At 45.6% G+C, this 27,807-nt stretch overlaps 1 protein-coding gene across 1 annotated transcript in view; it reads left to right on the top strand.

Annotated features, from left to right (window-relative positions):
- Positions 1–27,807, top strand: part of LOC137347025 (potassium voltage-gated channel subfamily KQT member 4-like) — a 307,740-nt gene that overhangs the window by 204,349 nt on the left and 75,584 nt on the right. The window contains exons 19-23 of the mRNA XM_068011033.1: positions 266–441; positions 613–691; positions 2,547–2,745; positions 3,916–4,016; positions 6,218–6,274. Of these exons, the coding sequence (XP_067867134.1) occupies positions 266–441; positions 613–691; positions 2,547–2,745; positions 3,916–4,016; positions 6,218–6,274 (612 nt within the window). The remainder of the gene's footprint in view (positions 1–265; positions 442–612; positions 692–2,546; positions 2,746–3,915; positions 4,017–6,217; positions 6,275–27,807) is intronic.

The following is a 27,807-nucleotide window of genomic DNA, read 5'->3' as shown; positions in this document are numbered from 1 at the left end:
GGTGGTATTCCTGCGAGCATGCTGCCCTTGTCCTTCTTGGTAGTGGAGGTTGTGGGTTTGGAAGGTACTTTGAAGCAGCCTTGGCGTGTTTCTGCAGTGCAACCTGTACACACTGGAGTCATGGTATGCTAACTTGGTACATCAGTGTCTCAGAAAGTCAGTGTGAGCTGCAAATAAGCAAGAAAAGGACACAGGGAAAGCCCTGACAGGTTGGCAGTCTATTGATTATATTGTAACCTGTGTTAAAATGTGCCTTTATACATAGGAGAGGAATTTCATTAGGGGCTCTCTTAATCTGCGGCCACGATAAAAGTAGAGGATTGGCTGACCCACTGGAAAAACAGATCCAATGGCTGATTTTGCCACGTGCGCCAATTATCCAGCAGTTTTGCCGAAGTCACAGCAAGAGATCAGGAGATTTCTGGGAAATTTCAAGCAATCGTAATTAATGTAGACGATAAGATATTATGTCCAATTATAAATTGTAGATCAATTAATAATTATTCTGGTTAATATTATCTGACACGGGGGGAAAAGTGTTTTAAATGTAATATAAGGTCGGAAATTGTTCTCAAACTTAGCTAAATGAGTTTAATGTTGAGACCTCTGAAGATACAAGCTGTGTTGAGGACCACACTGAACTACACATTAGTAAATGGAATTTGAGTATGTTCTGGGAGATTGCCTCTCTGTAAAGACCTATGCCGCAAATTTCCTTGGGTATTTTCCCGATTAGTGCCTATAACTATGACAGAAGATTGCAGATACCCTGGACATGGGAATCCCCAGTGTTGGAATCAGTTCCAAAAATGGATTTTAGAACAACAGTGTTATTCTACTGTCAATTTGACCTAGTGGTAGCATTCTCTCTCTTGAGTTGGAAAGTTTTGAGTTCAAAGCCTATTCAAGGACTTGAGCATATAATTTAGGCTAACACTGTAGTGCAGTATTGAAGGGGTGCTGCGCTGTCTGAGCTGCTGTCTTTCAGGTAAAATGTTAAGCTGAGGCTCTGACAGCTTGTTCAGGTGTATATAACAGATCCCATGGCTACTTTAAAGAAGAGTAGGTAGTTTACACAGTGCCCCAGCCAACATTTCTACCCCAACGAACATTGTTAAAACTGATGAGATAGGCATTCATCTCATCTCATTGCTGTTCATAGGTTCTTGCTGTGTGCAAATGCACTGTTCTGATTGGATATAAATCAACAGTGATTACACTTCAATAGTAATTCATTGGGTCTTAAGTTCTTTCAGAATTAATGAGAACATGATAAGATGTTATGTACATGTGTAGTCTTTTAAGCCGGGCACAAGTTGGCTTAAATATTGAAAACAAATTATTTCCTAGCATTATTATTTCCTTAACTGATGGATGAAGGGCTTCCTTCTCCAGTGGGTATTATGTGAAATGATCTTGTGTAATCTCAACCCAAAACTAATGGGTAGGAGCCTAAAGCACAGGTTGCTCCAGAACAAATTGACACCAGTTTTTTCATTCATTCATGGGATGCGAGCATTGCTGGCCAGGCCAGCATTTATTGCCCATTCCTAATTGCCCTTGAGAAGTTGCTGATGAGCCAACTTCTTGAACCGCTGCAGTTCATGTGGGGTAGGTACACTCACAGGGCTGTTGGGAAGGGAGTTGCAGGATTTTGACCCAGTGATAGTGAAGGAACAGCAATATGGTTCCTATTCAGGCTGGTGTGTGACTTGAAGGGGAACTTGCAGCTGGTGGTGTTCCCATGTATCTGCTGCCCTTGTCCTTCTAGCTGGTCGAGGTCATGGGTTTGGAAGATGCTGGCGAAGGAGCCTTGCCAAGTTGCTGCAGTGCATCTTGTAGATGGTACACACTGCTACCACTGTGCATCGGTGGTGAAGGGAGTGAATGTTGAAGGTGGTGGCTGGGGTGCCAATCAAACAAGCTGCTTTTCCCTGGATGATGTCAGGCTTCTTGAGTGTTGTTGGAGCTGCACTCATCCAGGTAATTCATGGGTATTACATCACACTCATGACTTCTACCTTCTAGAAGGTAGACAGACTTTGGGGGGTCAGGAGGTGCGTTACTCACCACAGAATTCCCAGCCTCTGACCTGATCTTGTAGCCACATTATTCATATGGCTGATCCAGTTATGTTTCTTGTCAATGGTAACCTCCAGGATGTTGATAGTGGGGATTCAACATTGGTAATACTGTTGGACGTCAAGGGGAGATGGTTAGATTCTCTGTTGTTGTAGATGGTCATTGCCTGGCACTTGTGTGGTATGAATCTTACTTGTCACTTATCAGCACAGCCTGAATGTTGTCCAGGTCTTGCTGCACGCAGGTACGGACTGCTTCAGTATCTGTGGAGTTGCGAATGGTACTAACATTGAACAATCATCAGCGAACATCCCCATTTCTGACCTTATGATAGAGGGAAGGTCATTAATGAATCAGCTGAAGATGGTTGGGCCTAGGACACTGCTCTGAGGAATTTCTGTAGTGCTGTCCTGGGGCTAAGATGATTGGCCTCCAACAACCACAACCATCTTCCTTTTTGCTAGGTATGACTCCAACCTGTGGAGAGCTGTCCCCTGGATTCCCAGGGACTTCAACATTGATGCCAAGGGCAGTCACTCTCACCTCACTTCTGGAATTCAGCTCTTTTGCCCATGTTTGGACCAAGGCTGTAATGTGATCTGGAGCCAAGTGTCCCTGGTGGAACCCAAACTGAGCATCATTGAGCAGGTTGTTGCTGAGCAAGTGCCACTTTATAGTACTGTCAATTACACCTTCCACCACTTTGATGACGATTGAGAATATACTGCTGGGGTGGTAGTTGGCTGGATTGGATTCGTCCTGCTTTTTGTGGACAGGACATACCTGGGCAATTTTCCAGATTGTTTGGTAAATGACAGTGTTGTAGCTGTACTGAAACGGCTTGGCTAGGGGCGCAGCCAGTTCTGCAGCACAAATCTTCAGTAGTACAGCTAGGATGCTGTCAGAGCCCATCACCTTTGTGGCATCCAGTACCTTCAGACATTTCTTGATATCACATGGAGTGAACCGGCATCTGTGATATTGGGAAGCTCAGGAGGAGGCTGAGATGGATCATCCACTCGGCATTTCTGGCTGAGGATGGTTGCAAATGCATCAGCCTTCTCTTTTGCAGTAATGTGCCTGCTCCCCCATTATTGAGGAGGGGATATTTGTAAAGCCTTCTCCTACAGTTAGTTGTTTAATTGTCGACCACCATTAATGGCTGGATGTGACAGGACTGTAGAGATTTGATCTGATCCATTGGTTGCGGGATCACTTAGCTGTGTCTATAACACATGGCTTCCAATGTTCAGCATGCATGTAGTCCTGTGTTGTAGCTTCACCAGGTTGATACCTCATTTTTAGGTACGTCTGGTGCTGCTCCAGGCATGCTGTCCTACACTCCTCTTTGAACCTGGGTTGAATCCCCTGGCTTGATGGCAATGGTAGAGTGAGAAATATGTAGGGTCATGAGGTTATACATTGTGGTTGAATACAATGCTACTGCTACTGATGGCCCACAGCACCTCATGGATACCCAATTTTGAGCTGCTAGATCTGTTCGAAATCTATCCCATTTTGCATTGTTGTGGTGCCACACAACACATTGGAGGATGTCCTTTGTGTGAAGACAGGACTTTGCAGTGATCACTCCTACAAATACTGTCATGGACAGATGCAACTGCGACAGGTAGATTGGTGAGGATGGGTCATAGAGAGATTTACGGCACAGAGGAGGCCATTAGGCCCATTGAGTCTATGCCAGCTCTCCCTAGAGCAATCCAGTCAGTCCCATTCCCCTGCTCTATCCCCCGTAGCCCTGCAAGTTTATTTCATTCAAATGCCCATCCAATTTCTAAGTCAAGTAGGTTATTTCCTCATCACCTGCTGCAGGCCCAGTCTAGCAGCTATGTCCTTCAGGACTCGGCCTGCTCAGTCAGTAATAGTGCTACTGAGCCACTCTTGGTGATAGACATTGAAGTCCCCCACCCAGAGTACATTCTGTGCCCTTGCTACCCTTAGTGCTTCTTCCAAGGGGCGTTTAACATGGAGAAGCACTGATTCATCAGCTGAGGGGGGTGTGGTTTGTGGTAATCAGGCAGGAATTTCCTTTCCCCTGTTTGAACTGATGCCATGGGACTTCATGGGATCCAGAGTCAATGTAGAGGACTCCCAGGGCTACTACGTCACAATTGTATACTGCTGTGACACCACCTCTGGTGGGTCTGCCCTGCCCGTGGTACAGGATATACACAGGGATGGTGATGGAGGAGGTTGGGTCATTGACTATAAGGTATAATTTGGTGTGTATGACAATGTCAGGCTTGAGACAGCTCTCCCAATTTTGGCACAAGTCCCCACATGTTAGTGAGGAGGACTTTGCAGGGTCGACTGGGCAGGGTGTGCCTTTGTCATTTCTGATCTCTAGGTGGATTCCAGGTTATTCAATTTTTCAGTAGTGGTTTGGTTTGCAAGACTGTTTCAGAGGGTAGTTAAGAGTCAACCACATTGCTGTGGGTCTCGAGTCACATCTTTATTTTATTTATTTTTTATTTATTTTTTTATTTATTTAGAGATACAGCACTGAAACAGGCCCTTCGGCCCACCGAGTCTGTGCCGACCAACCACCCATTTATACTAACCCTACAGTAATCCCATATTCCCTACCACCTACCTATACTAGGGGCAATTTACAACGGCCAATTTACCTATCACCTGCAAGTCTTTTGGATGTGGGAGGAAACCGGAGCACCCGGCGAAAACCCACGCAGACACAGGGAGAACTTGCAAACTCCGCACAGGCAGTGCCCAGAATCTAGGCCAGATCTGGCTGGAGCAGCAGGTTTCCTTTGGTGGATTTTCACAACAATCCGGTAATTTGATGATCATCGTTACTGAAGACTAGCTTTTTAATTCCAGACTTTTTATTAATTAATTGAATTTGAATTTCCCAGCTGCCATGGTGGGATTTGAACTCATATCTCCGGAGTATTAGCCCAGGGATCCAGACCACTAGTCCAGTGATTTTACCACTATGCTACTGTCCCCCATATTTTGGGACAGAAACACAAGAGCATAAGAACATAAGAAATAAGGGCAGAAGTAAGCCATACAATCCCATGAGCCTGCTCCACAATGCAAGAAGATCATGGCTGATCTGATCTTGGCCTCAACTCAACTTTTCTTATCAAAGATGGCTGTCTCTTGAAGTGGGAAAATTTGTGGTGTTTCAGTAAGGGGCAAGGCATCCTTCAGTGACTGGAGTTAATACATCTGGGGTGCTGATGGACCACAGAAGAATCTAAAAACTTTTTCATTAGAATTATCCATGAAATAATAAGCTATTTTAAATTAGAATTACTATTTACTATAAACAGCCAAAAAGTAAAACTCTGAATATGGGGTAAGAAACGTTTCGAAAAGAAGTACTGCTTTATTTTTCACAATTGCAACTTGTCAGAAAGGAACATTTCTTCAGGTTCTGCTCATTTATAGTCAACATCTCCAGAAAATAAATGGTTCACAGGCCATTGGATCAGGAGAGCAAATGAAAATAGTGCATTAAAAACAGAAAGTGCTGGAAAAACTCAACGGGTCAGGCAGCATCTGTGGAGAGAGAAACAGAATTAACTTTTTGGGTCAATGACCTTTCATCAGAACTGGGAAAAGTTAGAAATGTAATAGGTTTTAATTCAGCCAAATGGGGAAGGGTGGAAAAAGAACAAAAGGGAAGGTCTGTGATATGGCATTACCATTTCAAGCAGCAGAGGGAAGGCTCTTTACATATCTCCCTGGTTAGGGTCTCTTATGACAGAGTAATAGCATTACAGTGTTTGAAAAACAGCCAGTCCCTGAAATTAAATATCTGGTGGATTACATCTGTATTCCTTTTTGCCCACTGAGTATTGAAATCAACTTGAATTTTAAATTAATTGATGAAGGTGAATTTAGTAAAAATGTAACCCATGGCTTGTAATTAGCCATCATGAGCATATCCACAGTAGAAAGACCTCCTCTGTAGGCAGTCACACTACTTATCATTATGAAGGAACAATTCACAATGAAGGTGATTCCACTAATTTCACTCTACTATTTTTGGGCTGCAAGGATTCAGGTAACACTGCATCTGCTTTACTTCTTTAACCCCCTAATATGTACAGTAACATTATACTTTTATCTTCTTCTTGACTCCTAGTCATCTGTTTAATAGTAAAAAGAATTTCTTCCGGATTCAGACCACACGGAAACAGAGGTATCAAGCGCCTGGATGGGTCATGTGATCCTTTGGAATGCCAGCTAACTGAATCTGCATGAACCCTTCCCCCTCACCCTCAGTCCCAGAATTCCTTGCTTCAGCTTACAGTGGAGACTAGCCTGCTCTCCATTAGGTAGACTCTTAGATGCTTGATGTTACATGACTTTTTATGCCTGTTCTTGCATGGGATGATTATGGGTTTATTAATTTGATAATTAAGGTACTATCTTATTAACCCTTCTGAAATTCCAAACTAAGTTACAATTAACCTGGAATTACAGATGATCCATGGCTTTTTCTGCTATCATTGTGGGAATATTGCATTGTGTGATGCTCAGAGATTCTCGACCTGCTGTTTGGTGGGCCTCTCCAAATGGTGGAAGATGTGATGCCTAACTTTGTATAATGCTGATCATCTTCTCCAGAGACCCTACAGGAGGAGGTTTATTCAATAAATCTGGTGTTTTAAAAGGAGGGAAGGGCAGTTTAAGATTTGTTTGTTTCTATTTCCTTCTATGCTGAAACTAATGATGTGGGTATAGTTGCATGAGTGCCAGGGACCTCCAGTACCTCACCAAAGGGACCATTCTCGAGGTGTGAATCTGAACAATGTGTTTCATCAGGTTATCCAACTCATTACAGCCAAGCTTCACCCTGTCCTTGCTTAATATCCACACAAGTTACATGTTCGAGCAGGGGACATTTAGGCCAATTGTAATAACGCCACAACCACCCCAGTTGTAATCAGATAACTTAGCATGAATCGGGGATGGGACCTGGAACATTGGTAGCATGAACTCCAGGAGGAGTCACCTGAAGTGCAATGTTCGCCTCTCAAGTATTTGATTTCCTGCCTTTCCAAATGCCAGTCCTTTCTTGTGAGCTAACACTGAGAGTACATTCTTAAACATCGAGTGATATTAGGAGGAGAGCAAAAGGTACTTGGAAAATTATCAAACCCACGGTATCAACATTCTGCATTTTGTGACCAACCCATTTCTCCCCACCAAAATAAAACAACGAGCCAACTATTCAGTTTAAGGTTAAATCCAGACTGTAGTCTCATATGAAATTTTCTGTTTAAAGTGCACTTTAATGTCTATTATTTGGGTCTGGAGAGTGGCAATGTCAGAGTGGAGAATGGACCTCTGGTCGGTAGTGGAGAACCCATTTAAGAAAGTATTGGATGCTGTGAAGGGGGTTGAAAGGATAAGCTGGGATGGGCTGACTGGCCTTGCTCAACCAAGTGCATCCTGTGAACCTTGCACAACAACAACTTGCATTTATGTAGCATCTTTAACATAGTAAAATGTCTCAAAATGCTTCATAAGAGTGTTATCAAACAAAGATTTGACACTGAACCACATAAGGAGAGATTAGGACAGATGACCAAAGGCTTGACTAAAGAGCTAGATCTTAAGAAGCATCTTAAAGAAGGAAAGAGAGTCAGAGAGCAAGAGACGTGTAGGGAGAGAATTCCAGAGCTGAGGGCCCTGGCAACTGAAGGCATGGCCGCCTGATTAAAATCATGGATGCGTAATCGGCCAGAATTGGAGGAGCACAGATATCTCAGAGGGTTGTAAGGCTGGAGGAGGTTACAGAGGTAGGGAGGGGTGAGGCAAAAGAGGGATTTGAAAACAACGAGAGCCAGTATAGGTCAGCGAGGTGATGGGCGAACAGGACCTGGTGTGAGCTAGAGGTAACATGGGTAACATAGGCATGAATGAGAGTTTCAGTAGTAGATGAGCTGGAACTGTGCAGAGTCAGACTATGTTATGGGGGTGACAGTCTTAGAGATAACGCAGATATATGGTCGGAAGCTCAACTCAGGATCAAATACGTCAAAAACATTGCAAACAGTCTGGTTCAGCCTCAGAAAGTTGTCAGGGTGAGTGATGGAATCGGTGGAAAGAGAAATGGTGAGGACTGAGGACTGAAGACTTTGGTCTTCCCAATATCAAACTGGAGGAAGTTTCTGATCATCCAGTATATGGAGTCTGACAATTTAGAAACAGTGGAGGAGTCGAGAGAGGTGGTGGTGGAGTAAAGCTGGGTAACGTCAATGTACATGTAGAACCTGACATTGTGTTTTCAGATGATGCTGCCAAGGGCAGCACATAACTGAGAAATAATAGGGGCCAAGGACAGGTACTTGGGGGACTCCAGAGGTAATGGTGCAGAAGCAAGAAGAGAAGCCAGTGTAGGTGATTCTCTGGCTATGACTGGATAAATAAGAATGGAACCAGGTGAGTACAGTCCCACCCAGCTGGGTAACAGTGGTGAGGCGTTGGAGGAAGATGGTGTAGTCAACTATGTCAAAGGCTTTAGACTCACCGTGAATGATGCACGGGAATAGTTTACATTTGCTACAGTGTCATAAGATGTCATTTGTGACTTTGATAAGAACCATTTTGGTACTGTGGCAAGGTGGAAACCTGATTGGAGGCATTCAACATGGAGTTCAGGGAAGGATGGGCATAAATGAGGCATTTGAAGGAAATAAACTTGCAGGGCTATGGGGATCAAATGGGGGAGTGGGAATGATTGGCTTGCTCTATGGACTCTGTTACGACCAGGTGGGAAAGAGGTCCAGAGTTCCCTTTCAGCCTTCACCTGGTCTTACTGTAACAGGTTTTAATTTTTAAACACGCCATGTTTTTAGCTCCCATTTGGTGAATCCTTGTTCACCACTTTCCAATTGGCTGCATTTGCTGACAACGCAACCACTAGGTGGTGCTGCAGTGGCACATGATCAAATGCAGCCTGTGCCAGTAAAACGTCACAGTCTGCGACGTCAGGCAGCTGCCAGGATTAAAGATGGTGCTGCTCAAATAATCACAAGATGGCAACCTAAACACATGGCAGCACACAATGGCCGGGGTGGGGAGGGAGCGGGTGGGCTGAGCAGGGGAGCGAGCTGGCGGGCCAGGGAGGGGAGGGGAGGGAGCAGGCGGGCCGGGGAGGGGAGGAAGCGGGTGGGCAGTGAACGAGCGGTCAGGTGGGTGAGGCGGCGGTCGGGGGTGTGGCGAGGGGGCGGTGAGCGAGCAAGCGGTCAGGGCTATGAGCGAGCGGGCGGGGGGATGGAGGAGAGCACACCCGCCACCAGCAAGGTCTTCGGCAGCGTTCTCCCTGCTCCCCCCACCCCCGCTCTCTCCCCAGATCCCCCCTCCCCCAACCCTTGCTCTCTCTGGCCCGGATCCCCCACCATCTGCTCGTGTTACGCAATGGCGTCATCTGCGCTTGCGCCAACCAGTCCTGGCACTGCGGAACGCAGCGCATGCACAGAGGGTATGAACCAATTTGCTCAAATGCACATATTAGCGCAGTTGGATCACGTCAGCTGCCGGCTGCGTTATGAATAATCACTGTGCTTTCCAATTATAAGGCAAAGAAACCAGCACAGACAGGCCTTTTTTAGGTTTAAAGAAGAAAAGTTGAAATTTATTAAACTTAAACTCTAATTCGGTTGACGCCTATGGATACACGACACGCCCACGCTAGCATGCATACGTGATACACACATGTAAATAGAGACAGAAAAGAGCAGAAGAAAAATAAAGTAGAAACATTTGAGGCAATGTCTGAAGAGTTGTTGTTATGGTTCTTCGAGCTCACTGTACAGTCCTTGATTGTAGGGAGATCTTGCTTTTCACTGGGGCCCAGTCTTCTTCTTAAACCTTGTTCACTGTCGGAGACTTTTCTCTCTTGGGGTTCATGTGTCTTCAGTGGATTCAGAGCCTTGTAAGAAAGAGATGGAAGCAGACAGGAGAGAGATCTTCTCAGTCCAGGAACAAACGAACACTATGAGTTCAAACTGTTTGTACAGTTCAGAAAAACCCAGGTTGCCAAGCAGGTTAGTCATGTGACTAACTGATCTGACCACATCTTGGATTACAGCAGTCTCTGGAATGCTCCTCTTACACACAATACCTGGTGATCAAGGTCCATTGTGGATTGAATGTGTCAGGAAATGGACCTTTGTCCTTCCAATTCACCGTCTGTTAATATGCAAATGTCTTTTACAGCTACGGCTGATCTGTTTAACAAGTCCTTTCTTCACTCCAGTCACAGTTTAAAATCAATGTTCATGACAAAATTAATGTGCCTCATTCTTGGCAGGTGGGGGGCGAGCATGGCATCTCTAAGGAATGAAAGGTGACTTGAATTTCAGCAGTGGAAAAATATCTGCCCACATTGTACCAAAGACGGTAAAGAGTTTTATACTCATGCTGGTCCGTGAAGAGAAGCAAGGACAATTACAATGTAAAACCGCTCACTACCATCACCACTGCGGTCAGTCCTGGCAAACATATTCCTCAAGGCTAATCCAAGTTTGAATGATGATCAAAACTCCAGATAATCCCAACTTTCCAAAACCACTTTGGGAATGCAGTGACAGCCCAGTTTGCTCTCCTGCCTGTACCTGAGGCAACTTCATTTTGTTGTTTAAGAGACATAAAAGCCTAACTGTTCTAAACAGTGAAAATCAACAGACATTTTGGCGTACTTAGCATAGTGGTTGAAAGTTAGGTCAATATCTGGATATATCAGATTCTAGCTTTCCAAAGGAGTTTCTGTGGTGCTAAGTCAAGGGCTTCCCCACATAAGGCTAAAGCATAAGGAAGTGCAGGACCTGGGCTGGTGACTCTTAAAGAGATCCTGAGTCGCCAGCCTCTCACCTACCAGGCAGGTCATCAATGGCCGGTACCCCAGGGGTACCAGTCACTTCAGCACCAGAAGCTGGTCCCATCTGTGACAAGATTGAGGGCAAGTAGCACTATTTTCTGGAGGGGGTCTCAGCAACCCTTGCCCCAATCAGCATTCTACAGAACATTCAGCAGGTGAATTCCCTAGTTGTGCCCCAGGGGTGCAGATACCCACCTGCCATATTTAAATTCTGAAATGTCTGCATTTAGCAGAGTATAACCAAGGGGCCCCAAGGTAGAAGGTTAAGGATGATCTAATTCAGGTGTTTGAGCTTATTAAAAGTTTTGATACAATTGACGGAGATTATTTCCTAGTGGGAGATTCCAGAACAAGGAAGCATAATCTTAAAATTGGAGCTCAGCCATTTGGGAGATATGACACAAAGGGCAGTGAAAATCTGTAACTCTCTCCCTCAACAAACTGTTGAAGTTGGAGTTCAATTGAAAATATAAAAACTGAGATTTTTGTTAGCCAAAGGTGTTAAGAGTTACAGAACCAAGATGGATAAATGGAGTTGAGATGTAGATCAGCCATGATCTAATTGAATGGCAGAACAGGCTCGAGGGGCTGAATGGTCTCCTCCTGTTTCCATGATGCAGCGCTCAGGGATTTTCAGCTTTAATCTCCTCCAGAGGAATTCAGTGCTCATATTCCTATTTAATTTATCAATGATATATTAAATGCAAATATTAAGTGGCTGAGGAGATGGTGCAAGAGGAGGGCTTTAGCTTCCTGGATCACTGGGTCTGTGTCTGCAAAGGTGGGACCTGTACAAGTTGGACGGGTTGCACCTGAACCGGAATGGGATCAACATCCTTGCTAGGAGATTTGCTAGTGCTGTTGGGGGTGAGGGGGGGGGGGGGGGGGAGGGGAGGAATTAAACTATTTTGGCAGGGGGATGGGATACAGAGTGGAGGTACAGTAGGGGGTGATGAACAGTCAAATATGAGAGAGAAACTGAGTCAGTCTGGAAGGCAGAGCAAATGTAGACCTGTTAAGGCACAAGTGAAAAATGCAAGGCTGGATTGCATCTATTTTAATGCAAGGAGTCTTACTAGTAAGGCAGATGAATTGAGGGCGATGATTAGCACATGAGATTATGATATTGTTGCTATCACAGAGATATGGTTGACGGAGGGGCAGGACTGGCAGCTCAATATTCCAGGGTATAGAATCTGCAGGCAAGACAGGGGAGGGGGTAAAAGAGGAGATGGCATTGCACTGTTGATCAAGGAGTCAATTACTGCACTAAGGAGGGATGATAGCTTGGAAGGTTCCTCAAATGAGGCCACGTGGGTAGAACACGTGGGCGGCACAGTGGCGCAGTGGTTAGCACCGCAGCCTCACAGCTCCAGCGACCCGGGTTCAATTCCGGGTACTGCCTGTGTGGAGTTTGCAAGTTCTCCCTGTGTCTGCGTGGGTTTCCTCCGGGTGCTCCAGTTTCCTCCCACATGCCAAAGACTTGCAGGTTGATAGGTAAATTGGCCATTATAAATTACCCCTGGGATAGGTAGGTGGTAGGGAAATATATAGGGACTGGTGGGGATGTGGTAGGAATATGGAATTAGTATAGGATTAGTATAAATGGGTGGTTGATGGTCGGCACAGACTCGGTGGGCCGAAGGGCCTGTTTCAGTGCTGTATCTCTAAAAAAGAAAACAGGGGCTGGGAGTGTACTACAGGCCTCCAAACAGTGAGGGAGCGATAGAGAAGCAGATATATAGGCAAATCTCAGAGAGATGTAAAAATAATAGGGTAAGAATAGTAGGGGATTTCAACTCTCCAGTATCAACTGGGATAGTCTCAGTGCAAAAGGCTTAAAGGGGTTGCAATTCTTAAAATGCATACAGGAGAGCTTTTTGTGCCAGCACATAGAATGTCCCACAAGAGAAGGGGCGGTACTGGACCTAATCCTAGGGAATGAAGCCGGACAAGTGGTAGAAGTGTCAGTGGGGGAGCATTTCGGGGATAGTGACCATAACTGTAAGATTTAAGGTAGTTATGGAAAAGGACAAAGGTGGACCGGAAATAAAGGTATTGAATTGGGGGAAGGCTGATTTCAATATGATAAAACAGGATCTGGCCAAAGTGGACTGGGAGCAGCTATTTGTAGGAAAGTCGACATCAGACTAGTGGTAGTCATTCAAAGAGAAAATAGTGAGAGTTCAGAGCCAACGTGTACCCGTTGAGGTGAAGGGTAGGACCAACAAGTCCAGGGAACCCTGGATGTCAAGGGATATAGCGCATGGGATTGGGGGTAGTGTATTGCGATGGATAGAAAATTGGTTGGCAGACAGGAAACAAAGAGTAGGGATAAATGGGTCTTTTTCCAAATGGCAGGCAGTGACTAGTGGGGTACCGCAGGGATTGGTGCTAGGACCCCAGTTATTCACAATATATATTACTGATTTAGATGAGGGAGTTAAATGTAATATCTCCAAATTTGCAGATGACACAAAACTGGGTGGGAGGTGAGTTGTGAGGAGGATGCAGTGGCTTCAGGGTGATTTGGACAAGTTGCGTGAGTGGGCTAATGCATGGCAGATGCAGTATAATGTGGATAAATGTGAGATTATCCAATTTGGTAGCAAAAACAGGAAGGCAGATTATTATCTGAACAGCTGTAAACTGAGAGAGGGGAATGTGCAGCGAGACCTGGGTGTTCTCGTACACCAGTCGCTGAAGGTAAGCATGCAGGTGCAACAGGCAGTGAAAAAGGCAAATGGTATGTCGAGCTTCATGGCAAGAGGATTCGAGTACAGGAGCTGGGATGTATTGCTGCAATTATACAAGGCTTTGGTGAGGTCACACCTGAAATATTGTGTGCAGTTTTGCACTCCTTATCTGAGGAAGGATGTTCTTGCGATAGAGGGAGTGCAGCAAAGGTTTACCAGACTGATTCCTGGGATGGCGGGACTGACGTATGAGGAGAGATTGAGTCGGTTAGGATTATATTCGCTGGAGTTCAGAAGAGTGAGGGGGGATCTCATAGAAACCGATAAAATTCTAACAAGACTTGACAGGGTAGAAGCAGGAAGGATATTCCCGATGGTGGGGGAGTCCAGAACCAGGGGTCATAGTCTAAGGATACGGAGTAAACCTTTCAGGACTGAGATGAGGAGAAATTTCTTCATCCAGAGAGTGGTGAGCCTGTGGAATTCACTACCACAGAAAGCAGTTGAGGCTGAAGCATTGTATGTTTTCAAGAAGAAGTTAGATATAGCTCTTAGGGCGATAGGGATCAAAGGGTATGGGGGGAAAACGGGAACAGGTTACTGAGTTGGATGATCAGCCATGATCATAATGAATGGCGGAGCAGGCTCGAATAGCCGAATGGCCTACTCCTGCTCCTATTTTCTATGTTTCGATGATATAGAGGATTGGATCAGGAGAAAAAAGGAGGCTTATGGCAGATTCAGAGTGCTGAAAACAGCGGAGGTACTAGAGGAGTATAGAAAGTGTAGGGGGGTACTTTAAAAAGTAATTAGGAGAGCGAAGAGGGACATGAAAAAACATTGTCGGACAAGAGAAAGGAAAATCCAAAGGCGTTTTAGAAGTATATTAAGGGCAAGAGAATAACCAGGGAAAGAGTAGGGCCATTAGGGACCAAAGTGGCAATCTATGTGTGGAGCTGGAGGACATAGGTGAGGTTTTAAAGGATTACTTTTCATATGTGTTCATTATGGAGAAGGATGATGTAGGTGTAGAGATCAGGGAGGGGGATTGTGATATACCTGAACATATTAGCATTGAAAGGGAGGAAATATTAGCTGTTTAAGCGGGCTTAAAAGTGGTTAAATCCCCAGGCCCAGATGAGATGTATCCCAGGCTGTTATGTGAGGCAAGGGAGGTGATAGCAGGGGCTCTGACACAAATTTTCAAATCCTCTCTGGCCATGGGAGAGGTACTAGAGGACTGGAGGACAGCGAATGTGGTACCATTATTCAAGAAGGGTAGCAGGGATAAAGCAGCTAATTACAGGCCGGTGAGTCTAAAATCAGTGGCAGGGAAACTATTGAAAAAAATTCTGAGGGACAGGTTTAATCTCCACTTGGAGAGGCAGGGATTAAAATGGGATAGTCAGCATGGCTTTGTCGGGGATATTGTGTCTGACTAACTTGATTGAATTTTTCGAGGCAAAGACTAGATGTGTAGATGAAGGTAATGCAGTTGATGTAGTCTACATGGACTTCAGTAAGGCTTTTGATAAGGTCCCGCATGGGAGATTGGTCAAGAAGGTAAGAGCCCATGGGATCCAGGGCAATTTGGCAAATTGGATCCAAAATTGGCTTAGTGGCAGGAGGCAGAGGGTGATGGTCGAGGGTTGTTTTTGCGAGTGGAAGCCTGTGACCAGTGGTGTACCACAGGGATCGATGTTGGGACCCTTGCTGTTTGCAGTGTACATTAATGATTTAGACATGAATATAGGAGGTATGGTCAGTAAGTTCGCAGATGACACAAAAATTGGTGGTATAGTAAATAGTGAGGAGGAAAACCTTAGATTACAGGAGGATATAGATGGGCTGGTAAGATGGGTGGAGCAGTGGCAAATGGAATTTAATCCTGAGAAGTGTGTGGTGATGCATTTTGGGAGGACTAACAAGGCAAGGGAATATACAATGGATGGTAGGACCCTAGGAAGTACAGTCAGAGGGACCTTGGTGTACTTGTCCATAGATCACTGAAGGCAGCAGCACAGGTAGGTAAGGTAGTTAGGAAGGCATATGGGATACTTGCCTTTATTAGCCAAAGCATAGAAAATAAGAGCAGGGAGGTTATGATGGAGCTGTATAAAACACTAGTTATGCCACAGCTGGAGTACTGTGTACAGTTCTGGGCACCACACTATAGGAAGGATGTGATTGCCCTGGAGAGGGTGCAGAGGAGATTCACCAGGATGTTGCCTGGGTTGGAGCATTTCAGCTATGAAGAGAGACTGAAAAGGCTCGGGTTGTTTTCCTTAGAGCAGAGAAGGCTGAGGGGCGACATGATTGAGGTACACAAAATTATGAGGGGCATTGATAGATTAGATAGGAAGAAACCTTTTCCCTTAGCGGAGGGGTCAATAACCAGGGGGCATAGATTTAAGGTAAGGGGCAAGAGGTTTAGAGGGGATTTGAGGAAAAAAATTTTCACCCAGAGGGTGGTTGGAATTTGAAACGCACTGCCTGAAGAGGTGGTAGAGGCAGAAACGCTCACAGAAGTATTTAGATGAGCACTTGAAATGCCATCGCATACAAGGCTACGGGCCAAGTGCTGAAAAATGGGATTAGAATAGTTAGGTGCATGATGACCAGCACAGACACGATGGGCTGAATGGCCTGTTTTTGTGCTGTATAACTCTATGACTCTATGCACTTCATTCATTGATGTCATATTCTTCCCAGAAAGTGACGGCCATGGATCTCCACCTCTGTCTGTCCTGTGGTGTCCTTACACATTCTGCAGGTAGTAAAAAGTGGAGTGGAGCCTATTAGGGACATAAAGAATAATATATGCTTAGAGGCGCAGGCTAGAATACCTAATGAGCACTTTGTATCAGTGTTCATAAAGGCAGTGGAATCTGACAAAATATTGGTAGAAGTAGAGAGAATGAGGCAATGGAGAGGGTAAAAATTGAGAGTGAGGAGGTAGAGATTAGAGATACAGCACTGAAACAGGCCTTTTGGCCCACCGAGTCTGTGCCGAACATCAACCACCCATTTATACTAATCCTACACTAATCCCATATTCCTACCAAACATCCCCACCTGTCCCGATATATCCCTACCACCTACCTATACTAGTGACAATTTATAATGGCCAATTTACCTATCAACCTGCAAGTCTTTTGGCTTGTGGGAGGAAACCGGAGCACCCGGAGAAAACCCACGCAGACACAGGGAGAACTTGCAAACTCCACTGGAGTACTGGAAAGGCTGGCTATGCTTAGGGTAGATAAATCACCTGGTCAGGATGGCTTGCATCCTAGATTGCTAAAGGAAGTGGGGATGAAGATGGCAGAAGGGCTTACCATAATCTTCCAATCTTCCCGAGATATCGGGGAGATGCAAGAGGATTGGAGAGTGGCAAATGTGAGACCCTTATTCAAGAAAGGGTATAAGGACAGTCCTAAAAACTACAGGCTGGTCAGTTTAACATCAGTGGTGGGTAATATTTTAGAAACAATAATTATGGAGAAAATCAACACACACTTGGAGAGGTTTGAGTTAATTGAGGATAACCAGCACAGATTTGAAAAAAACAGATCACGCTTGACTAATCTGATTGAATTTCTTGATGAAGTAACAGTAAAGGTTGATGAAGGGAATGCGGTTGATAATTATATGGATTTTAAGAAAGCATTTGATAAGGTGCCACATAAAAGGCTGGTTAACAAAGTTGAGGCTCATGGAATAGGAGGGTCAGTGTCAGCTTGGATAAAAAATTGGCTTAAGGACAGAAATCAGCGAGTTGTGGTAAATGGTTATTTTTCAGACTGGAGGATGGTAGACAGTGGTATTCCCAAAGGTCAGCACTGGGGCCACTGCTTTTTTTGTGATATATAAATGATTTGGATCTTGGAATACAGAGTAGGATTTCAAAATTTGCCAAAGATACCAAACTTGGAGGTGCGGCAAAGAGTGAAGATGATATGAGTCGCCTGCAACAGGACATAGACAGGGTAGTAGAATGGGCAGACAAGCGGCAGATGGAATTCAATACAGACAAATCTGAGGTGATACATGTTGGCAAAAGGGATAGGATGAGGCAATATAGTCTTAATATCACAGTTCTAAAGAGTGTGCAAGAACAGAAGGAGCTGGGGGTGCAGGTGCATCGATCTTTGAAGGTGGAAGGTCATATTGAGAGTTAGAAAAACATATGGGATCTTGGGCTTCATAGACAGATGTATTGCATATAAAAGCAAGGAAGTTATGCTGAACCTTTATAAAGCTCTGGTTAGGCCTCAACTGGAGTATTGTGTCCAGTTCTGGTCACCACACTTTAGGAAGGATGTGGGGGTCCTTGAGAGGGTGCAGAGGAGATTTACCAGAATAGTTCCAAGGATGAGGGGTTTTAGTTACAAGGTTAGGTTGGAAAAGCTATAGTTGTTCTCCCTGGAGAAAATTAGATTGAGGGGAGATTTGATAGAGGTGTACAAGATTATGATGGGCTTAGAAAAGGTAGACAAAGAAAAGCTGTTTCCATTTACTAATAGTTCAGGGACTAGGGGCCACAGACTGAAGGTTTTGGGCAAGAGATGCAGGGGGAATGTGAGGAAACGCTTTTTTATGCAGCGAGTGGCAATGACCTGGAACTCACAGCCCACGAGCGTGGTGGAAGCAGAAACAATCAATGAATTCAAAGGAAATTGGATGGGCACTTGAAGGAAATAAACTTTCAGGGCTATGAGGATCGAGTGGGTGAGTGGGACTGATTGGATTGCTCCGCAGACAGCCAGCATGGACAAGATGAGCCGAATGGCCTTCTGTGCAGTAAATGTCTCTGCAATTAGATTAGAGATACAGCACTGAAACAGGCCCTTCGGCCCACCGAGTCTGTGCCGAACATCAACCACCCATTTATACTAATCCTACACTAATCCCACATTCCTACCAAACATCCCCACCTGTCCCTATATTTCCCTACCACCTACCTATACTAGTGACAATTTATACTGGCCAATTTACCTATCAACCTGCAAGTCTTTTGGCTTGTGGGAGGAAACCGGAGCACCCGGAGAAAACCCACGCAGACACAGGGAGAACTTGCAAACTCCACACAGGCAGTACCCGGAATCGAACCCGGGTCCCTGGAGCTGTGAGGCTGCAGTGCTAACCACTGCGCCACTGTGCCGCCCCGTTCTCCTCTCCCATTCTCACTTCTCTCACTGTCTTCACCCTCGTCTCCCTGCTCTCCTTCTCTGCCCTCCTTTCATCTCACAGTTCCCCAACTTTCCATTTCCCCTCCTTTTCCTCTCCCCCAGTCCCCTTACCCACCTCCTCTCCAGTTCCTATTCCCCCTCTTCCCCCTCCCATCCTCACCCCTCCACATTATTTCTGTTGTCCCCAATGCTCTAAACTTTGTTAACTGGTATATTCAATGTTTAATGTGTCACTTTGAGTCCTACGCAATCGCTGTTCTTTTATACTGATTGCCATATTTTGCTCAGGATGTTATCTGAAATTATTTTTATCCCCAATTTTTTTCTCAGTAACTGAAATTTCTATTTTCCAAAATAGGGACTTAACCAAATTAAACATATACAAATATCACAATAACATTATTGAAATGTATCCCTTAAATTGTCTTCTGCATCTTTTAATGCCTTCATTGAAGTTTTTACTTGAAGGTCTCAGCTTCTCCCAAAATCCAGGCTTGGATTTGATATTTTGCCGAGAGCTGTGAACTTGGATTTTGCAGTCCGAGTATGTGTGGTGTCCCTAATTTCCTTGCATGTATCAGTACCTTAAAGTTAGCTGTACGGATGGAATGTTAAAGTCAACAGCTTCTCTTCAAATTATTTTGGAAAAAAGAGAACGGATTCCAACATTTTTGAGGTATAATTCATATTTAATTGAGTTTTTTTATATACACAGAAGGTGTGTATAAGGGAGAGAGACAATGCTTTCTGATTACATACCTGTTGTAGCTTGCATAATAAGCTGAGGACAGGAGAGAAGGAGGGGTCAAGAGAGCCTTTGGGTTGAATCGTGACTCCCAAAAACAGGTAGGCTGGGGTTGAGTCAGAAGTTTAAATGGTGTGGCCTCTCCATTCTTTTAAGCTAAGTTGATCATATATGGCAGATAACTGGTTTAGCTATTCATGGCCATGGCTGGACCACATAAAGCACCATTGCATCCTGATAATGTCTGCCAAAACTGCTCAATATTCCAGGATCCTGCTGAAATGTAAAGATAACCCTGGCTTTTCGTAAATGCAAACTGCCTTCATAAAACCCTCTCCCCGTTTCCTCCACCTTTACCTCTAACAGCAAGTGTGAGGATCTCATGAATTTCTTTGCACTAAAATTGAGACCATTCAATTAGTTGCCTCTGCCACTTTCCTCCCTTCCCTGGCCCACTGGGCCGAATTTCCTCTAAGGTTCCTCCCAGCCTAGCCCGGAACTCGTATCTTTCTCTAGTTTCTCTCTGCTCGCCCCTCATTCCTTCTCTGAGCTTATCTTGTCCACAAGACCTACCAGCTGCTCCCTCAACCCTATTCACACTAAACTGCTGACCACCCAACTTTCCCTCCTGGTTCCCATTTTGGGCGATATTGTTAATGGTTCTCTCTTCAGGTACTGTTCCTCTTTCCTTCAAATCTGTTGTCATCACCTGTTTCCTCAAAAAACCCATCCTTGATCCCTCTATCCTTGCAAACTATCACCCCATCTCCAACCTCCCTTTCCTCTCCAAAGTCCTTGAACATATTGTCGTCTCCCAAATCTGGGTCCAGAACTCCATGTTTGAATCCCTCCAAGCAGGTTTCTGCCTGTGCCACAGTACCGAAATGGCTATTATCATAATCACAAATGACATCCTGTATGACTGTGACAAGGATAAAGTATTCCTTCCCATCCTTCTCGACCTGTTTGCAACCTTTGACATGGTTGATCACACCATCCTCCTCCAGCACCTCTCCATTGTCATCCAGTTGGGTGGGATCACACCTGCCTGGTTCCATTCTTATCTATCTAATCGTAGCCAGAGACTCACCTCCCTTCTCTTCTCAGCTTCTCTTCTCACTCCCGTATCCTTACTTCTGGTGTCTGTGGAGGATCTATCCTTGGCCCCCTCCAATTTCTCGTCAACGTGCTGCCCTCGGCGACATCATCTGAAATCACAGCATCTGTTTCCACATGTATGCTGATGATACCCAGCTCTCCCTCAGCGCTACCTCTCTTAACCCATCTACTGTCTCGAAATTATCAGACTGGTTATCCAACTTCCAGTACTGGACGAGCAGAAATGTCCTCCAATTAGATATTGGGAAGACCAAAGCCATTCCCTTTGGGCCTTGCCACAAACACCGCTCCCTAGCTACCAATTCCATCCCTCTGCTTGGCAACTATCTGAGGCTGAACCAGACTGGCACAACCTTAGTGTCACATGTGACCCTGAGATGTGCTTTCGACAACTTACTTGTGCCATCACTAAGACTGCCTATTGCCTCCTCGAGTCACGAATGGCACAGAGGTGGCCACTACGCCCATCGGCTCCATGCCGGCTCTCCGTTGAACGATTCAGTCAGTCCCACTCCCCCACTCGATCCCCATAGTCCTGCAAGTTTATTTCCTTCAAGTGCTCATCCAATTTCCTTTTGAAGTCATTGATTGTTTCTGTTTCCACGACCCTCGTGGCCAGCAGGTTCCAGATCATTATCACTTGCTGCGTAAAAAAGTTCTACCTCACTTTCCCTCTGCATCTCTTGTCCAAAACCTTTGTTCTGTGTCCCCTCGTCCTTGTACCATTGGTTAATGAGAAAACATTTTCCTTGTCTACCTTATCTAATCCTATCATAATCTTGTACACCTCTATCAAAGCTCCTTTCAATCTCCTTTTCTCCAAGTCGAACAACCCTAACTTTTCCAACCTAACCTTGTAAATAAAACCCCCCATCCTTAGAACATTCTAATAAATCTCTTCTGCACCCTCTCAGGGACTCTCACATCCTTCCTAGAGTGTGGTGACCAGAACTGGATGCACTACTCCAGTTGGGGTCTAACCAGAGCTTTATAAAGGTTCATCATAACTTCCCTGCTTTTGTAAGTTTATATTGCCTCTCCCTATCCCTTTTGCCAAAATGCATCACCTCACACTTCTCTGTATTAAATTCCATCTTCCATCTGCCATTTATCTGCCCATTCTGCTAGCCTATCTATGTCCTGTTGCAGGCGATTCATATCCTCCTCACTGTTTGCCGCTCCTCCAAGTTTGGCATTGTCATCAGATGTTGAAATTCGACTCGGTATTCCAAGATCCAAGTCATTTATATATAGCACAAAAAGCAGTGGTCCCAGGACTCACCCTCGGGGAACACCATTGTCCCCACTCCCACTTCCTTCAGCAATCTGGGATACAAGGCCTCCAAAATATTAAGGATTCTGCCTCTGCTTAACCTCATCAGCTGCTGAAACATTCATCCATGCCTTTGGTACCTCTAGACTTAGCTATTCCAGTGCACCCCTGGACAGCCTCCCACGTTCTACCCTCTGTAAATTTGAGGTCATCCAAAACTCTGCTGCCTTACTCGCACTATGTCCCACTCACCTATCAACCCTCTGCATTTGCTAATCTACACTGAATCCCGGTTAAGAAACACCTCCATTCTAAAATTCTCATCCTTGTTTTCAGATCCCTCCATCGCCTCGGCCCTCCCTATTTCTGTGATACCCTCCAGCCCCACAACTCTCCGGGATATCTGCGCTCCTCTAATTCTGGCCTCCTGAACATCCCCGATTTCAATCGCTCCACCATTGGCGGCCATGCCTTCATTTGCCTTGCCCCTGAGCTCGGAATTCCCTCCCTAAACCTCTCTGTCTCTCTACCTCTCTCTCCTCCTTTGAGACGCTTCATAAAACTTACCTCTGACCGAATTTTTGGGTCATCAGTCCTAATATTTCCTTATCTGACTGAGTGTTGTTTTGTTTTATAATAGTCCTGTGAAGTGTCTTGGGATATTTAATCACGATAAAGGCACTTATAAACACAAGTTGTTGTTGTTGAGGTGAGAGGGCTGAATCCATAAGGTACGTCCCTTTACAGCATGGCTTGTGGGACATTTGCAGCAGGAATGTTTCCTGCCAACCAAACAAGCTACCCTGTAAACTGCTCCCCACCCCACTCCGGACAGCCACCTGCTCCCCACCACCCCCACGCCCCCCTCCGATCAGCATTGGATTCCCCTCCCCAACCAACATCAACCGCACCCCCCCACTCCCCCCCGATCATTATCTGCCACCCACCCCAGAGGCCAACATCGGACAAGGTGATTCACCCACCCCCAACCTCACAATCCAGGAACACCCCAAACCCACTCTCTAACTCTCACCCCCTGAGTTGGACCTACCTGATCTCCTCAGATGCTACTTTTTTTTTATTCATTCATGGGATGTGAACGACACTGGCCAGGCCAGCGTTTATTGCCCATCCCTAATTGCCCTTGAGAAGGTGGTGGTGAGCTGCCTTCTTGAAACGCTGCAGTCCATGTGGGGTAGGTACACCCACAGTACTGTTAGGAAGGGAGTTCCAGGATTTTAACCCAGTGACAGTGAAGGAACGGCAATATAGTTCCAAGTCAGGATGGTGTGTGACTTGGAGGGGAACTTGCAGGTGGTGGTGTTCCCATGCATCTGCTGCCCTTGTCCTTCTAGTTGGTCGAGGTCGCGGGTTTGGAAGATGCTGTCAAAAGAGCCTTGGTGCATTGCTGCAGTGCATCTTGTAGATGGTACAAACTGCTGCCACTGTAGGTTAGTGATGGAGGGAGTGAATGTTTGTAGATGGTGTGCCAATCCATCGGGCTGCTTTGTCCTGGATGGTGTTGAGCTTCTTGAGTGTTGTTGGAGCTGCACCCATCCAGGCAAGTGGAGAGGATTCCATCACACTCCTGACTTGTGCCTTGTAGATGGTGGACAGGCTTTGGGGAGTCAGGAGGTAAGTTACTCGCCACAGGATTCCTAGCCTCTGACCTGCTCTTGTTGCCACGGTATTTATATGGCTACTCCAGTTCAGTTTCTGGTCAATGGTAGCCCCTAGGATGTTGATAGTGGGGGGATTCAGCGATGGTAATGCTGTTGAATGTCAAGGGGAGATGGTTAGATTCTGTCTTGTTGGAGATGGTCATTGCCTGGCCATTGTGTGGCGCAAATGTTACTTGCCACTTATCAGCCCAAGCCTGGATATCGTCCCGGTCTTGCTGCATTTCTACACGGACTACTTCAGTATCTGAGGAGTCACAAATGGTGCTGAACATTGTGCAATCATCAGCGAACATCCCCACTTCTGACCTGATGATTGAAGGAAGGTCATTGATGAAGCAGCTGAAGATGGTTGGGCCGAGGACACTACCCTGAGGAACTCCTGCAGTGATGTCCTGGAGCTCAGATGATTGGCCTCCAACAACCACAACCATCTTCCTTTGCGCTAGGTATGGCTCCAGCCAGTGGAGGGTTTTCCCCGATTTCCATTGACCTCAGTTTTGCCAGGGCACCTTGATGGCCATACTTGGTCAAATGCTGCCTTGATGTCAAGGGCAGTCACTCTCACCTCACCTCTTGAGTTCAGCTCTTTTGTCCATGTTTGAACCAAGGCTGTAATGAGGTCAGGAGCTGAGTGGCCCTGGCAGAACCCAAACTGAGCGTCACTGAGCAGGTTATTGCAGAGCAAGTGCCGCTTGATGGCGCTGTTGATGACACCTTCCATCATTTTACTGATGATTGAGAGTAGGCTGATGGGGTGGTAATTGGCTGGGTTGGACTTGTCCTGCTTTTTGTGTACAGGACATACCTGGGCAATTTTCCACATTGCAGGGTAGATGCTAGTGTTGTAGCTGTACTGGAACAGCTTGGCTCGGGGCGCAGCAAGTTCTGGAGCACAGGTCTTCAGTACTATTGCTGGAATGTTGTCAGGGCCCATAGCCTTTGCAGTATCCAGTGCCTTCAGTCGTTTCTTGATATCACACGGAGTGAATCGAATTGGAGACTGGCATCTGTAATGCTGGGGACTTCAGGAGGGGGCTGAGATGGATCATCAACTTGGCACTTCTGGCTGAAGATTGCTGCAAATGTTTCTGCCTTATCTTTCGCACTGATGTGCTGGGCTTCCCCATCATTGAGGATGGGAATATTTGTGGAGCCACCTCCTCCAGTTAATTGTTTAATTGTCCACCACCATTCACGGCTGGATGTGGCAGGACTGCAGAGCTTTGATCTGATCCGTTGGTTATGGGATCGCTTAGCTCTGTCTATCGCATGCTGCTTACGCAGTTTGGCATGCAGACAGTCCTGTGTTATAGCTTCACCACGTTGACACCTTATTTTGAGGTATTCCTGGTGCTGCTCCTGGCATGCCCTCCTGCACTCTTCATTGAGCCAGGGTTGGTCTCCTGGCTTGATGGTAATGGTAGAGTGGGGAATATGCCGGGCCATGAGGTACAGATTGTGGTTGAGTACAATTCTGCTGCTGCTGACGGCACACAGCGCCTCATGGATGCTCAGTTTTGCATTGCTAGATCTGTTCTAAATCTATCCCATTTAGCACAGTGATAGTGCCACACAACATGATGGATGGTATCCTGAGTGTGAAGGCAGGACTTCATCTCCACAAGGACTGTGTGGTGGTCACTCATAACAATACTGTCATGGACAGGTGCATCTGGGGCAGGCAGATTGGTGAGGACGAGGTCAGATTAAAGGTTTTGGGGAAGAGATTTTATTTTATTTATTTATAGATACAGCACTGAAACAGGCCCTTCGGCCCGCCACGTCTGTGCCGACCAACAACCACCCATTTATACTAACCCTAAATTAATCCTATATTCTTACCACACCCCCACCTATACCAGGAGAAATTTATAATGGCCAATTTACCTATCAACCTGCAAGTCTTTGGCAGGAAACCGGAGCATCCGGCGAAAACCCACGTGGTCACAGGGAGAACTTGCAAAGTCCACACAGGCAGTACCCAGAATCGAACCCGGGTCATTGGAGCTGTGAGACTGCAGTGCTAACCACTGCACCACTGTGCCGCTCTCAGGTCAAGTATGTTTTTCCCTCTTGGTTCCTTCACCATCTGTCGCCTACCAAGTCTAGCATTTGCGTCCTTTACGACTCGGTCAGTAGTGGTGCTAACGAGTCACTCTTGGTGATGGACACCCAGAGTACATTTTGTGCCCTTGCCACCCTCAGTGCTTCCTCCAAGTGGAGGAGTACTGATTCATCAGCTGAGGGAGGGCGGTAGGTGGTAATCAGCAGGACGTTTCCTTGCCCATGTTTGACCTGATGCCATGAGACGTCATGGGAACCGGAGTCATTGTTGAGGATTCCCAGGGCAACTCCCTCCCGACTGTATAGCACTGTGTCGCCACCTCTGCTGGGTTTGTCCTGTCGGCGGGACAGGACATACCTGAGGACGGTAATGGCAGTGTCTGGGACATTGTCTGTAAGGTATGATTCCGTGAGTATGACTTTGTCAGGTTATTGCTTGACTAGTCTGCAGATCAGCTCTCCCAACTTTAGCACAAGCCCCCAGATGTTTGTAAGTAGGACCTTGCAGGGTCAAAAGGGCTGGGTTTACCATAGTTGTTTCCAGTGCCTAGGTCGATGCTGGGTGGTCCGTCCGGTTTCATTGACTTCGTAGCAGTTAGATACAACTGAGTGGCTTGCTAGGCCATTTCGGAAGGCATTTAAGCGTCAACCACATTGCTGTGGGTCTGGAGTCACATGTAGGCCAGACCAGGTAAAGACAGCAGATTTTCTTCCCTAAAGGACATTCGTGAACAAGATGGGTTTTTGCAACAATGGTTTCATGGCCATCAATAGACTAGCTTTTTAATTCCAGATTTATTATTTGAATTCAAATTCCACCTTCTGCTGTGGTGGGATTGGACCCCATGTTCCCAGAAAAATACCCTGGATCTCTGGGCTACTAGTCCAGTGACAATACGACTATGCCACCGCCTTCTGAGACTGCCTGTGTATCATTCTGGGATGGGCTGTGTCTCACTCTGGAACTGGCCATGCACTATTCTGGAATCGGCCTTAATTGTCTATTGCTGCCCGTGTGCTCAAAACTGTCTGTCAAATTTTATAGGTCATAGAATATTCTAACATAGAAACTGGCTATTCAGCCCAATGGTGTTTTTCTCCACAAGCAACCCCTCTCACTGCCATTTCCTTAAATATTGCATATTTTCAAGAAAATATCTCATTTCTTTTTAAAAGAATGTATAAATTTATTGAACAATATTTAGTGGCAGAGAATACCACATTTGATAAGCTTGTAATTCTGTTTCATACTTGTGATTGTTTATCTTTCACTCGTGTAATTGAGTTAATTTGGCATATGTTTGATTGAAGCCACCTGCCATTTTCGTTAAACATGACCCGTTTCCTGTTTTGCACAAGCGTGTTTGATTCTATTTCCTGTTCTGCATGTGTATGACTGAGCTCTATACTGGTTGGCTGGTTTGCTGACATCAACTGAAGAATTTACCCATTTACTGCTCGTCTAATTGAATCTCTTTCTTGTTTGAGCCACCTGTGATTGAGGCCATTTTGAACATTAATTGTGATCAAACCCAATTCTCTATTGCATGGTGATTGTACCCATTATTGCTCTATGTGTGATTGAGCCCATTTCCTGCTTCATGTTTATAATTATGACTATATCTTGTTATGGCCATGTGGTGAGGAGTGTGGGTGATTCCCACTGTTCAATTGACCGCAGCAAGTGTGTTTTGTTATTCGGGTTCAACCCTTTTGTGTTTTATTTGTCGAATAAACAGGCAGTGACAGGTTTTCTTGTGGGTTTAAATCAGAAAATAAATTGCTTATTGATCAATATGTCTTCACCCGATATTGTTGCAACCTCATCCACTCTCACATTCGCATGCACATACACACTCACACAAGAGACAGAGACAGAGAGAAAGGGGTAAGCGGTTGTAAATGGCGGGGGTTGGGTAGGTTTTGGGCATCATGGAAAACCTGTTGAATTCTCTTGCAAGCCAAGTTCTCATTGGTTGCAGGCCTGAGGTGTTTGAAGGTTTCTTGCTTGGTTGAAAGTCCAGTTGAAGATGGTGGATCACTGCTAATTCACTGCTGTATAAGTATGGATGT

The sequence above is a fragment of the Heterodontus francisci genome, chromosome 31 (assembly GCF_036365525.1).
Source record: "Heterodontus francisci isolate sHetFra1 chromosome 31, sHetFra1.hap1, whole genome shotgun sequence".
Lineage (NCBI taxonomy): Eukaryota > Metazoa > Chordata > Chondrichthyes > Heterodontiformes > Heterodontidae > Heterodontus > Heterodontus francisci.
Note: the sequence above shows the minus strand (reverse complement) of the source record. Positions and strands in the feature narration are given on the sequence as shown.